The sequence below is a fragment of the Trachinotus anak genome, unplaced genomic scaffold (genome assembly GCF_046630095.1).
Source record: "Trachinotus anak isolate AG129_WGS33_773 ecotype Australia unplaced genomic scaffold, CSIRO_AGI_Tana_v1 ptg000018l, whole genome shotgun sequence".
Lineage (NCBI taxonomy): Eukaryota > Metazoa > Chordata > Actinopteri > Carangiformes > Carangidae > Trachinotus > Trachinotus anak.
In genome coordinates, this window is record NW_027273869.1 from 15,053,013 (window position 1) to 15,068,384 (window position 15,372).

At 43.4% G+C, this 15,372-nt stretch overlaps 1 protein-coding gene across 1 annotated transcript in view; it reads right to left on the minus strand.

Annotated features, from left to right (window-relative positions):
• Positions 1-15,372, minus strand: part of LOC139635071 (fatty acyl-CoA reductase 1) — a 54,294-nt gene that overhangs the window by 19,493 nt on the left and 19,429 nt on the right. Inside the window, exon 2 of the mRNA XM_071502026.1 lies at positions 13,865-14,152. Coding sequence (XP_071358127.1) covers positions 13,865-14,053 — 189 coding nt within the window. The 5' untranslated portion in view covers positions 14,054-14,152. The remainder of the gene's footprint in view (positions 1-13,864; positions 14,153-15,372) is intronic.

Consider the following 15,372-nt stretch of genomic DNA (forward strand, 5'->3'; position numbering starts at 1 on the left):
CAGCAGTTAATGCCTGTGCCACTGCCTCAGTGTCTTATCAGAGACACGTCACAGTAATGAGACTGTAACTTTCCTCTTCTAGGATACTGGGACCACCAAACCTCCACACTGACAGCCATTAAACCATGGAATGATTTTCACACTAAAGACAATTCAATGTAGGAAATCAAAAGTTGTTATTTCAAGTAATAACACAAAACAGGAGGAGGACAAAATCATCTATCACAGCATAGTATACATAATTTTATATTACAGTGTTCATATATGTGATGATATGGTACATTTCTGGAGAATTACACAGAAAAAAAAATAGCCAGAAATGAATGTGTGTTTTTGACTAACCCTGCAAAATCTAACTACTATTTAACATTGATGCAAAAAAATCATGGAAAGTCACTGTGTGAACGCTACAGCAAAATCTAAAATTAATAACCACAGTATCTATAACATGCATATTAATCACTACTGAAACCCCCAGAGTGGAAGCAGCAGAGGTGTCCTCTAGTAAAATGTGCGCTTGGCAAACAGGAGAAAAGTTGAGGAGTCGTTTAGGTTGTGTTGACCTTGTAGCAAAGACAATAAGCCAATAACTGACCTGACCCTCTGGCTAATTAGCCGCCGTATTATTTACTCAACTCAAAGTCCTCAAAAATAGGATTGGGTCAATATTTGCACTTTTATATATGTTTCAGCTGTCAACGCCATGAGTCAGACTGAGGCGTGTTTCCTGATAAATGACCAACTGTGAACAAAGCGGGCGCGCACACACACACACACACACACACACACACACACACACAGGTCACTGAGTAATCCCTGAGAGCTTCTCCGCTCGTTGAAGGATGCACTACCTGCTGTATACAGTGTGTACACACCACGCATGTACTGTAATGCAAGACTGAATATTTGTTCCTCTGTTCAGTGGAACCTGAGGAGAAATGCACAAGAACTTCACACCTCCCATGTGCAAACTTTTGGCAGCGAACAGTAAATATAATTAGTTGTTTATCTTATCTTATCTTATCTCATCTATCTTATCACATTTCCCCAGAGCTCGAGGTGACGTCTTCATTTTGTGCAATCAAAAGTTCACGCCTAAAAACATGTTCGATTTATAGTAACATTAAAAAAAGAAGCAGCAAATGTTGGCATTTTTCTTTTGCTTCTCAAAAGCTAAGCATCTCTTCACAACTGCCTCATTGACGACAAGTGCGTGCCACAACGTGCACTCATGTTCAGTTCACAATGTAACACGTGTAACCCAACACAAAGCCCTGCCTGTGTGATATTATTCCACCTGTTTACACTGCTGTTTGCGCGCTGAGGGCTGCAGACATTCCAACATGGAGGGGGATTAAGTGAACTCTCGTCGAGCTTTACCAGCTCATGTCTCACTCAGCCCTCGCCTGCCTGACTCTGCGCTGCACCCTGCTGAGCGCTGCATCAGAGTCCCTGCACGACTTTACGTCAAACCACCGCGCTGCATTGGGCGACGCCGACCGCAGGCGGCGGAGGAAGTCGGTCAGATGTGGTACTGTGTGATGCACTTCCAATCAGGAGTCGCAAGGGAGAGCGGTGCTGCGTTTTCCGCCAGCGTCGGCAGCTGTGCACAGAGACATTTTTTACACATAGATGGTAAGAGATGGCACGAGAGGAAGAGAAAGAGGGTGAGTGAGAGGGGAAGTGGAGGGATTGGCATGATAGTGTGTGCTGTTATGAAATTGCTGCTGCTGTGTGTGTGTGTGTGTGAGCTGTCCTAGTAAGCCAAGCACTCCTTCTGAAGAGGGCAGACGTTGAATTAAACAGCTTCAAACAGCTGTTTATATTCATGTTCTTTATCCCCATCAGTCCGTCTGCTTTGTTATGCCGTTCCTCTCTTCTCCAAATACACCACGCTGCCCATATTAGGCACAAGTCCTGATGTACAGTGTGTAAAGTCATAACCCAGCACCATTCCCGACAGGGGGGAGGGGGATGCGAGCAATATTTCCTGCGTGATAGTGTAGCACTGCTGCTATTACGTAATGCACAAATAATAGTGTTTCCCCTCCCTCTGCTCCAGGCAAACAGCTGGCAGTAACCGAGACCTGCAGTCTGCACAGAGCTGCAGCAGAGGAGGAGAATCTGTGCAAAGTTACCTTTCAGAAAAACACCTAAATCTGAAAGTATTTTAGTGCACAAACTGTTCTCTCTTCACTGTGTGATTCATGGAGCTGATGATGTCATGTAATGACCTCAGTTCAACTTCCTCCTGAGGGTGTGGGGCTTGGCAACAAAAACAAACCACACAGATTTTGGCAGCAGCCCATGAGCTGCAAAACCATGTGGGTAGTGTGTTGAGGAAGTTTACCCTAAAAGCGAATGTGAACTCCTCTCTTATGGTTCCCAGTGACTGTGCCCTGTCACATAAAGTAGCTGTCAGGTAAAAGTGCTCTGTACAAGTTGTCACTTGTACAGAGCACTGTCAGTTAAAAAGAAGAGCGGCATCTGGGGTGTCACTGCCGAGGCCTCTTAGAGACCAACTAGGTCGATTGAAAGAAGAAAAAAAAAAGGAGAACAGTCTCTGCTGCGCATAACTGTGGCCGTGTGATTGTCATTCATGAGGTTTGAAAGTTCTGTTGAGACTAAAACCACTTCTGTAATTCAACACTAGAAAGACCAGAGAAGAAACTCCTCAATGCTGAAATGAGAAGAGATGGTTTGACTGAGGTGGAGCTCTTAACCACAATATGTTGTGCTTTTTTACAATCTTAAGGGAAAGTTCCTGTAGCTCTCACAAGGTCACTACAGTGTTTAAAAATGGGGCAATCACAATAAGCTGGGTGATGATTTAATACATGTAGATGCAACAGTATAAGGCGTGATCTGATATTTGTCCTTTTAACCAAAATGCTGCTGCACAGTGAAAACTTTATGCAAGATAATGTAGGTTTAACAGTTCCCTATATCATATATTTCGTGGGGCATCTGTGAAGAGATGAGTGTGACTCTGGAGCTGGGGTGGTAGCGCCGTCTCCACAGGATTTCAAAAGCCTCTCCACATTCACAGCCAGAGCAAAATGAGGGAGGTTAGGATGGATTTACTCAATCGTAGCAATTTGGCAAATTTTAGGTGTGGTCCACGTGCAAAATGCTGCAGATTTATTTATTTAAAACCAGCAGCAGATATACGTCTTATTATACGTAAACAGGTATCATAGCTGTTGATGTAGATCAGCTTAAAAACACATGATTTAGTCAGTTCAACTTCATTGTTCTTTTACTGAAATCTTTACAAGTAAATAAATAACTGTAAAAGGTTAAGTGCAAAATTCTGCAAGGTAATTTAAAGTGCACCCTGTTTAATACACTGTAAACCTACAGTACAAGCCGAGGTAGTGGAAAGGTGTGTCTATCTATGAGGTAATTCAAGGTTTTAGCTACGTGAGACTCATAAATCACAAAAACAGAGTCACTAACAGTCTTCGGCCCCTTTGCCTGTAAACCTCTGCTCTGTGGTGAGCGGAGCTCCACGTGCAGCTCTGAGCAAAGAGGAGTTTCTCATTTCTCTACCAGCTGCTCACTTCACTCTTATCAGCGCCGCAATAGTCGGTTGTGCAAAACCGCTTTTGAAATACCTCTCATTCACTACAGGCACTGCTATCACTTACTGTACACTTGAAAAGATTAAAAAAAATAACTTTTAAGTTTGCACTCTCACTCCACAACTACAACTACTACTGCTGCTCATGCAAAAAACACAGTAGACTGTTGGCCAGTGTACACTCTCGGTTCCCATAAGCCAACGTTAAACTGTAGAAAGACCCACAAAGGAGACAGTGCATCAGGGTCAGAAGGGTGAATGAGGCTGTAGAATGTGGGCTTCAGAGGCCCCTTTGTTGTGGACACAGGCAGAGAATGGCATTGTGGGATTGTTGGGTTGTTTTGTAAAAAGGCTCTTTGGATGATAAGGGGTCTTGTGCCAGCCTTCCACTGCTCGCATTTACCACTGCACCCTTCTCCAGCCCACGGGCATCAATGAGCAAACTGCCTTGTATAGGAAGACAATAGTCCGCCAGTTTGCATTTCCTCAAAGCTCTTGTGAGCAGAGAACATCCCCACAGGCTTTCCTTCTGTGTAACCACAAGGGTTTTGGTAGTATATGTTGTATTTAATCAAACAAAGTCGGGTCCTTGAACAAGTAAAGATCGAGGTCATCTATAAAGTCAGTTCTCCTGAGTGACTTTTGCTTAACTTGTCGAGGTGGGCTCTACATGTGGTCACCATTTGTCCTCTCTCTGCGCTTGGCACTGCCATTTTTAAGGCCCTGAGAGCAATAAATCTTCCATCAAGTGTGCTCGAAGTATCCGCTCTGTGGACTTTCACAGAAACCCAACACTAATGGCTCTTTCCTTTCAGGCCAGCAACCCGAGATGCCATTTAAACAGCTTCTCTTCTCACTGAATGCCCTTTAACTGGGCTCCATTCTTTTCACAGCCCCCTTCGCCGCAGACCTTTCCCCTGGTCCAAAGAGATGACAGTGAGAGAAAGAGCAAGAAAAGAGTCCAAGAGGCACAAAAGCTGTGAGAAAGCATCAGGAGAGTGGTGCCTATTTTTTCGCGCAATCTAAAAAATTCATGGTACCAAAATGTCAAATCTGCCTGGTCTTTTGGAGAAAGTCCTTATATATGTCAGGTCAAAATAGGACACAGCTAATGATGGCAATGCTCTTCACACTTTGAGAGGTGTAGCATGACTCCTTTCAGACTGGTGGCCCCACCTGCAGACTCATAAGGGGTCATTATAAATTCTGAAACCTGCTTCCCCCAAACCTTTCCGACGTCGGAGTTGGGGATACCGTGTCCAGAAATTAGTGCAACTTCATGAAACAGATAATTCGACAATCCTGAACACTTCATAGTCGTTCACAAGGTGTGTTGCGTCAAGATTGCATTCGCCATCATGGGGGGTTGAGATGCAATTATTCAGCCTAAGAGACATTCAGTCTTAGAGGGGGTTGAGGGTTGGTTCAGATGCGGTTGGGCCAAATAGTCCTGCAAATCAGTTCATTTCAAGCATACCTGAGAAGAAGTCACAAAAAGGTTCAGTATCTTGAACAACAAACAAAAACATGGGTTCATAAGTCATCACACATGCACACAGAAACCATTTCCTGGCCAATACTGGGTCAACGGCTGAAGTACGTACAATTTGAAAAACACAAATACTGTCATCTTCTGTCATCTGATTCTTTTCCAACATCCGTATCAGTATCAGAGTCTAAGAGGTAGTTTTTTTGCACCACTGTTGGTTAACACGTTGGCTGTGTAAGCCAAACGCCACCAGTCAGAGCCGAACAGGCCGGAAAATTTACTGTAGCTAGGGAAGGTTTGCCAAAGTGTGTCAGGCAGAGGCAATTAACAGTTGCATCCTCAGCACTGACCTCCATTTCCTGACATACTCTGTCTAAATGAGTCGAATAATAGGATGTGAGCAGGATTTCTCACAAAAGAGGGGGAAAAAAAAAAAATTGTTTTTCCAAAAGATATTACCATGACCAAAACTCCTCCAGCGATGTTGACAGGGAGCATTTCCACGAAAGTCCATACACGGTGGAGGATGCAGATAACGGGCAGGTTCTCTTTCCTGCCTGTCAAAAAGACAAGGCCCCATACTAAAGGATGAAATGCTAAGCCTAGGGAGAAGTCAGAAACGCGAGGAGTCTCATGGGAAGCTGTGAAGAAGGACAGACATGACTAAACCCTGGGGCTCTGAGCATATTAAGGAGAGAAAGGGTTCATCTCCACTTGTCTTCAATCCATCCCTGTCCTTGCCTCCCTCAGAGCCTCCCAGTGGCAAAAAAACAAAAAAACAAAACATATTTAACCAGCAAGTGTCACTGCACATTTCACTGCTCCTGAGCTATACAAAAAAAAAAAAAAGACTAGAAACGACCTGCTGAACTGTTTTAAAAACACTGATTTAATACCAATTACTTTAAAATGTTGGACCTTGCGTAAGCATTGGGATGCTCCTCGATGCCAAGAAAACCGTGGAGGAAAAAAGTAAATTAAAGCACAGGATCTGCACAAGGGAGGAAATGTCCTGGTTTACCTTAAGTGAAACACTGTCTGTAGTGATGCTGAAAGGAATGATCAAGGATCGAGGGGAAAAGCTCATCAAAGCAAACTAATGAAAATGGAAGGTCTTCTTTCGTCTGGCTCTGGGCTATCACTGTACACAACTCAAATGAAAAGATCAATACGAGCAGACTAATACGGTTTACAGTGACAGCAAATGTAGTTTCTAGCCTTGGGGTTTGGTAAGTTGGTGGCATCACATTCCAGTCTTTCAGACGGTAACTTCCCGCCGAGCCAAGGAGAACTTTACAACCCTCCAAGAGCAAACAGAAAGAAACAGGACAGCGTTTATGATGTGTGCTGCAGACCTTTGAGTTCTCATGAAATACCGCAAGGAATGAGCTGAGACTGAAAGGTGAGCATGATGCAGAGGCAGACAGCCAGAGAGCTGTTATAAAACCTTACTCCTAAACTTACAATAAGAGATTTGTTTGGCCACTAGAGGGCTGCAAAAACAAGCTGTACATACAACATTTACATTGTTATCACAATTTAGGTTCATATGGCGAACTATCAATTGATAATTAAATATTTAAGCTTGGTTGAGCAAAGCCTGCCTGAAGCCATTCCTTTTCTTTTTTTTTTTTTTTTTTTTTAAATTCTGGGAATTTACCAGATCCATATTTTTGCTCTGCGTTAAATCCGAGGGAAATATCAAGTCCTCATTTCTGAAAGTCTTACTCAAGACTTTGCTGCTAGTTGTGCTACTTGGGGGTTGTTAAGATGATGATGGCAGGCCCTTAAGTGTTAGTATTTCTTCTGAAAAGTGCAAAGCGGGCCCTCTGAACAGAGCTGTGCAGGGGCGAGGAGAACACAAGAGCCCAAGGTACACTGCAACCACGCAGAAACGTGGTACTGTGGCGAGCACTTCTTGCTGTCCACCCACCAGCCAGAGCGTGAACTCTTTCCATCTACCACAATATTGATTGAAGCTCTGACAAGAAAAATAAACATGTCTTACAGGCAACACTTTGGAAACAGGGCGACTTTCTGTATCAGGTTGGTTTCAGGGTTTATCTGACGACAGAGCTGTAAGCAGGTCGTAATCTTGATGAACATGATCCTCTCTGATATGGAGAGCAGCTTCTCGTCTGTCCTGCCACCTGATCCTGGAGCCTCTCCAACAGCTTTTGCCCCCTTTCCAGGGAAAAAGCAGGGTTTCATTCATCCTTACCTGATCAATAACACCCACCAATGCTTATCAACTAAAGACGAAATAATCATGCAAGGACAAGGAAATCTAGAACAACATTTTACACTTTATTAAGATCCATTTGTTGACTTCCTTTTCTTCCCTTCTGCCATTTCTAGTGTATTGATCATCCTTTAAGGATATTCCAATACCAAAATGCTAAAACTAAGAAAAGGGGGCCTTCCAAGTTGCTCTGCTCTTTCGGCTCTTTACTCTTTAAATTTCCATTTGGTATTCCACAGGGCTCTGTTACTGGCCCAGTGCTGTTCCGTCTATAAAAATTTGCTCAATGTATAATGAAGCAGGGCATATTTATGGCTCAATCAGAGTAATCATATAGTTCTCTCAAAAGAGTAATAACACTACAGCAGTGTGTGATTATTATCACCAGAAGTGATATAGATAAACATGTGTCCTACCCCTGATGGAAGGACTTTCATATCACTCTTGGTTCGGTCACTGTGGCCTCAGTGATGTGGTAAAAACCATTATATCACATCTCAGGGCCATTTGTCATAGACAGCTGTGGAAATACATTAAATTGGAGAGAGAGAGAGAGAGAGACAGTGGCAGAGACCTGGCAGACTCTTCACATGCTACAGAGGCACTGGGCCGGGCTAAACAGCCCCAAGAAGAACTGAGTGTTCACAACGCATGTCTGCGCTGCCTTAATGACTTCACCAGCGACGTTTTAATGTGCTAATTTGCTTCATAAACTGGAGCTAATTTGCAGCCTAATTATACGCAAAAGCATTGGTTCCCTCTTGTCCCTCTCTCTGGGGAGGAGTTGTAGGGCTATTGGTTGCCTCTAAGTCTGCTTGCCTGCTGTATCGCATGACAACCAACCACAAATGAGCAGCAAATGCTTTGCAGCGAGCCAGGATGGCAGCCACAACCTCTCCCCTTTGAGTTGCTGTCTCTGAGCGGTACTCGACACAGCAAATGCCAAGTCACCCTGCCTCCCCTCATCCCTAAAAGTTGCCATTTTAACAGAGCTTGACGCGCCTTAGACACGCTGCCATGCACAGTGCCACACACATTAACCGCAGGATCCAGCTTATGAGACTTAAATCAACGGGATGACGGGGGAAGCGGGTTAAGAACAGTCTGTACTCGCGTCAGGATTGAGAGGTAGATGCTTCAGGTGCGTCTGCGCTGGCAGATGGCATTAATGCAGGCAGCAATTTCATCAGCTCCACAAGTGGAAACACAGAGCTACCTGTTAGAGCCAGCAGGAATCAATAAATCTTGACAGATCACCTGGCTCTGGATGCAAACAAGAGGAAATCAATGCAACGATGTGGTTATGTTGGGTCAGAGCGTGATAATGGGCAAAGGGCTGGAAACCACAGAGCAGTGGACAAAAATCCTCTGTGAGCCCATACTTTATATCTGTAAGGTCTATAACACAGAGAGGAGGAGGGCTGTAGGATTTATCACTTCTCCTAATGCTTGTTTAGCTGAAACCTCTGCAGAGAGACAGAGTCAATTAGAAGGTGAGTGAGTGCAACTGCGCTTGTACATACATAAACCTCCTCGTACCGGATGTTACTGTGCATCCTTGTGTCTCTAAAATGCACCACTATCAATAATTTAGTAGCTTCCTAGAAACATGCATGAGCTTTTGCAGAAAGGAAATCATTGCTCAACTTGAAGATGATTATCTGCATTTCCATCAAGATAATCTAAACTGCATGGTATGTGTCGCTGCCATAGACTAGTGCCTGCCCAATGAGGTTCCCAAACACATTCACAAACACGCCCTCATGTCTTTGACTCCATGAGCACAGAGGATACAGGTGTGGTTTATTTCTTCTGCATTAGCAGTGACACCGCCATGACGTGGCTTTTGTTGACCTCTGGTATTTAAGGCATGAAGCTCTGTCTACCTCTAACAGAGGATCTCAGTGAGGTAGGTCAGTGTATTGTTTCAAACAGTCATCAGCAGCCATCTCTGTTGACATCATGCCAACATCAGGTAATCAAGGAAGAGGGATGAGGGGAAAATCACACTGACAAACTAACCTAGTTTACAAAAGCTGCTGCACTCTGGTTTGCAGAGGTTAGAGAACCAAACGGTAACATAGCTGTTTATTGTCCATACAGTTTCATCAAATTGTCCATAGCTACACTTCCTTGACCCTTTATGATGCACACACAACCTGAAGACTGAGATCTGTCAAAATGGAGATTAACTCTTATTGGCCAAAGCAACGGAACAACATCTGCTCAATAAAAGACTTGCTCAACATCTCGCCTGCTCTGCTCCACTCCAGCCCATTAGACGACATGTTTGAACAAATATGGTGAGCAAACACTTGGCCAAATTCACCGACTGGCAACCAGCGACGGTACGTGCATGATACAAAGTAAAACAGGTAGGCTTTGTTTAATCAGGGAATGTTGTGAGGAGACAGCGTACGGTGGAAGGTATTTGCTGAGCGTTTTGATTCAGACCCAAAGGCTTTCTGGACCGAAGTGGTGAAATCTGAGCTGCAGTGCCTTTTTTTTTAGGGCTACAACTAACAGGTATCAATAATGTTTTACTATTAATCCTATAAAATGTATTTGCACATCCTCTAAAGCAATGATCAATAGTCATTTCACAGTAATACAGAATAAACCACCTCCAATCCACGATTCTGCCTTCTAGGTAAAATTCCACATCATCCCCTTCCTACCCAAAGGATTCCATCTCCCACCTCCCTGCGGCCGACATCTGAACCCATCCCTTACAGCTGCAGAGCTGGTCCTGCAGCATAAAGATGCTGCACGGTGTCAGAGATGAAACACAAGGCCGTTACTGGGATCAGCAGCCCGCTGGTGGGCGGGAAAAGCATGCCACAGGGCAGGAGAGGAGCCCTGTGTACCCAGAGGCCTACTTGTATCAAGTGCCTGACATGCCATTCAGTGCCTGGCACCAGAGCCAGAGCTGCAGGCGTCCAAACATTTCCACTGTCCGTCTGTCTCCGCACAGACAGACCGACACTGCTTAAATGTCAGAGTCAGTGCAGTGGAGATGCACACAGACAATGAGATTCCTATCGGCTTGTCCTTTTCCTGCTCAGGGCAGCTGCCCTGATTGCATCCTTTGGAAAAAAAAAAAATAAAAAAAACACCATAGGATAGATCTCTTGGTGGTTACCTAGCAACAGGTGGTAAGAAAGATACTGGCCTGGCTTGAAGGATGACACGAGAGGCTACTCGAGAGACAAAACCGCCGTTCTCCTTCATGAATTATCCCGATTATGAATAGAATAATACTGACCCGAGGACTTCCATGAATACCAATTGGTACTTGAGGCTTTGGTCGTGGAAATTTAATGACATCACTTCTGAATGGGGACCGAGCATGAGTGAGCAGCGTCTGACAGTGGACACGATTAGAGTGATGCCAAATCCGATGGAAAATTGTTGAGAGCGAAACACCGCAAACACTCGCAGGAGATAAATTATGTGGATATCATTGAATATGAAGTTAAAATTTTTTTATTCCCCAGCGTAAATGACACTGCTGTGTGACTGTTGTGGATTCCCATTAACGGCTGTTTCTCACGGCTAAAATACACATTTTGCTAATGGGCTAAAATTATCCTGTTTAGAGCTGCAATGATTAGCCAATTAAATCAATTAGTTGACTGACAAAAATGTTCAGCAGCTATTTTCATAATCAATAATTAAAGTCAAGCAAAAATTCCAAACTTTGCTGCTTTTATTTTGTTTTATACAGTTAAATTATTTATATATGTGTGTAAGTTATATACAGTTATATATTGGAAATGGAACACTTGGTTTTATTTGCCATCTTTTCTTGAAAAATTACTTAAAGAAATGAAAAATTGTTAAATAGTTGCTGACAAATTTCTTGTTAATCTGCTCTATTTGTTTTGTTATATTAGATGACATTAACTTGAACAATGCACTTTTATCTTGAAATAAAGGTGAGTGAAGAATCAAAACCATGATCAGCAGCTGTATGATTGGGAGGTGGTAGGTGTGTTGTAAGGTGAGCTCATTTTATTTGAGTTTCAGCTTTGTTACTAGAGCTGTTGAGCTTCACAATGTTTCCACAGTTTAAATGTTTTCCAGCCAGTAGAAATGCACACATCAGTAGTTTCGCTGATCACCAACATGTGTTCTCTGCCTGGTTTGAGATATGTTTCTCACAATATCTTAACTTAAAAATGTTACAGCTCTAACATGAAAACATTCAAAAACCTCTCATTATGAAGTCGATGTAATAACCGCAGCAAATTTTCAGCAAAGTGCTTCAATCCAAGTCTATATGTCAAATTCCACACTCTCCTTCTTTCTATAAGAATTTGTATCTAAAATGAGTCCATACAATATTAGGACCAGCTAACTGTGAAAAAGCCTGCACTTTGCTGGTGGCTTTAAATTAAACTCACCTCCACATGTACAAACAACATGGACCTGCTGCTGGCACGTTGGCAAATACAGACACAGGCAAAGAGGAAATGTTTGATTATCACTTTTTTTTTCCTTCCTAAAAGAGACAGAAGAGGAGGAACATGCATTTGAAAATGTGTGTTATACATATTAAAAAAGAACTAATCTGTTCCTCTCTCTCTCGCCCACTCGCCCCATTTCTGCAGTGCAGCAATTACTGTGTGTTGTTAACAGACACTTCTGCCCTTCTGCTGTTGTGTCAGAGTGAATTAATTACACGGTGAGGGAGGTTTTCTGCGAGTCCTGGACGGCCGAGGCATCGCGCTCACCCCGACAGACGGAGGGGGAAATAAAAGAAAAGGCAAATAAATAAATAAAATAAAACCCTGATCGGATAAATTAAAGGGGCAAATTTCTCAAACTGCTGCTCCACTGCTCTCACAGCAGAGAGTAGACTAATGAATGCAGCACCAAAAGTCAATGAGAGCAGTAAAAATAGATGCTGTGAGAGGGAGACAGAGGAGGAGGAGGAAGAGAGAGAGGGGAATACAGAGGAAGTGTGATTTTCTTAGGTGCACTGACAGTTTGAGGCCAACAACACCCAAACAGAGCAGCAGCACGAGCACGCAGCAGCTGCTTCTGAGCACGTCAATAAACACCCCGTGTCAATCCTCCGGTCCTCGTTCAGTCCGGCTACGTTTGGAGGTTTTTGTCGAGTCATGCTTTGCTGCTCCGCCCCGATACAGCTGACACCACATATTTGGAGCTCATCCCACCACCTCTCCTTCCCTCTCCACCTTTCTCTGATCTCCATCCTTCCCTCACCTCCTCTCTGTCCTAAAACCTTCCCGTCTTCGTTATCCTTCCTCCTCATCCTCACCTCCTCCTGCTCGGTTAACCTTTTAGCATTCCCCGTCATCAGACTCCTCATGTTGCTTTCTGACTCTTTGTGTCTCTGCTTTGAAGCTCAAAGATGAACTATTGGACTCGTCCGGGGTCATTAAGTTCGTGTCACCATGGCAACAGCAGCTGGCTGCTGTAATTCACAAGCAAATTTCTATGGCTCTGCAAACACACTTACAACCGCAGTGCCTTTTGAACAATCCTGGCTTTTAAAGGGTGATTTGAATGAACAGCCCATTAGTCACAACATCCAAATATACTGAGAGTCACTTGGTCTGATGCTGCTGTAATCACCATCTCAACAAATGACTCTCTTCACTGCTTTTCCACATTAACTCAGTGCTGTGTTACAGATCATTTCAAAACCACCGGCAAAGCCCACGTTCGTTAAAACAATCTGTAACTTCTGACATGTTCAAACATCAGAGCTGATGACTGAGCTCAGTATCACCAGGACTAAGTCACAGCTTGTTCGCACCTCTTTTCCATTTTCAGTCATCCATCCTCCCATTTCTAGTATTTTGAGACAAGACACGACGTCTTTGACACAAAAACAGATCAGATGCTTTCATTGACAACATGAGTTTCTTCAACATTTCTGAAGATGTTTAACCTCCTTTTTGTTGGTATAAACTGTGAAAATACTCTGAAAATCAACCCGTGGCCCTTTGCTAAATATCATCTTCTCTCTCCCTCTTTCTCATTATCGCTGTCAGAATAAAAAAGGCAAAATATGCCGCCATAAAAAAAAACAAAAAACTCTCAGATCACCCAGTGGGTATTAGGGATGCTCTGTTCTGGTCCTGAGGATCAGTTCCAATGCTGACTTTATCTTGAGGATTCGGTATTGGCCAGGCGAGACTGGCTCATTAAAATACAGTTTCTTCAACAGTTTCTTTATAAAATTCATTGTTTCCATTCAGCTGCTTTGTCTGACTATTTAAATTCCAAAACACATTCACTTTATGATGCTATAAATGAAAGAAAAGCACAAATCTTCACATGTGAGAAGCAGGAACAAGCAAATATTTGTTGTTTTTGCTTGACAAGCGATTTTAAACCTTTAATCACTGATCAAAACTGTAATTTTCTGTCGACCAGTGTTTTGTAGCTGGAATGTTTGACGACGACCACAAAGACCAAAAAGACAAGAGTCAGATGATACAATTACATCTGGGGGGGGGGGGGGGGGGTACATAGACAGTCAAACATTATGCACAGGGGCACATTTAGCTCTTACCTTGCACTTCATCATGTCGCTGACCCTCTGCTGCATGGACTGCCCGGCTTTAGGTCTGACCAGGATGTAGAGGGCTTTGACCTCGGGGCAGGACCTCAGCAGCTTCTCCACCAGCACTTTTCCCATGAAGCCGGTGGCTCCCGTGATCAGGACGCTCTTGCCAGCGTAGTATTCGGCTATGGACGCCATGCTGCTGCCTGCTGCGCCACTGCAGATGCCCGTCAGTCTGGTCGTTCCGTCTGGTGCCTGCTCTCCCAAACCGTCGAGGTCCTGGCCTTCAGACAGCTCCTGCAGAGGGAGGGGGGGGATATGAATATGAGGACTGGAAGCCACAAACTTTAAATACTGCATCAGATTGTGCTTGAAGCTCTCGAGTGAAGATATGTTGAGTTTAAGTGATACAGTGGTGCTGGGAGAAGCCAAGTCTGACGTGTGACGGCAAGATTACAAGAAAAAGAAATGTTATCTATCAGTGTACAGTCTTCAGTTGCTCACACACCCACCCCAACTAATTTAAAATGTGGATCAGCTGTGTTACCCCTCTGTTCTGACCTTCAATGTACCAGACGAAACATGCAAATTATATGAATATTCATAGAGAGAGAGAGAGAGAGAGAGAGAGAGAGAGAGAGAGAGAGAGAGAGAGAGAGAGAGAGAGAGAGAGAGAGAGAGAGAGAGAGAGAGAGAGAGAGAGAGAGAGAGAGAGAGAGAGAGAGAGAGAGAGAGACGTTCAGGGGCAGTCTGACATCAGCGTGTGTGTGTGTGTGTGTGTGTGTGGTGATGAGCACCCAAGCAACAGCTGTAGCCTACTGCAGAGGACATTTAAGACCATATATACCTGGGACAGTACTTATTATTTTTTATTATCAAATCGTTTGAATTACTTCTAATTCCAACATTGAGAATAGTGAGAAATACACAACACAAAGCTCAAAGTAACACTTTCAATTTTATTTTATTATCATTCATAATAATATAAACACAGAAGAGCAGCAAATTCTCATATCTGCGAGAGCGGAAAGTTTTGCTTCTAATCTCAGCACAGTAAAAGTCATTCAAACTAACAACATGTTCTCTGTGGTACAACGTCCACTGTCTCTAATTAATGTTAATGCTGTCAGTTACTTGACGTCAGGCCTGAATTCAACTTGGCTGTTGTTGGTGTGTGTGCTCTTAGCGCTTGTCAAAGATAGTTTGTGTGGGAAGAAGCACCACTCTGTAACACCACTGTACAACCACAAATGAACTCAGTGTTTCTTTAGTTCATACAAACACAGAGACGTCTTCTTTCCCATTATATCACTGTCAGAAGAGGTGGTGGGGCTCAGGGGGCATTCATCCAACTGAACTTTCTTTCATATCATATTAGTTATTTGAACAGAAAGACTATATTTTTGAACCATGACCTTCAGTATTTGTTCAGTATCAACATCGTGATGATTGTCATAAGTAGATAGTTATTACATTTTATCTCCAGACATGTTTTAAACTATGTAAAAATCCTCTGC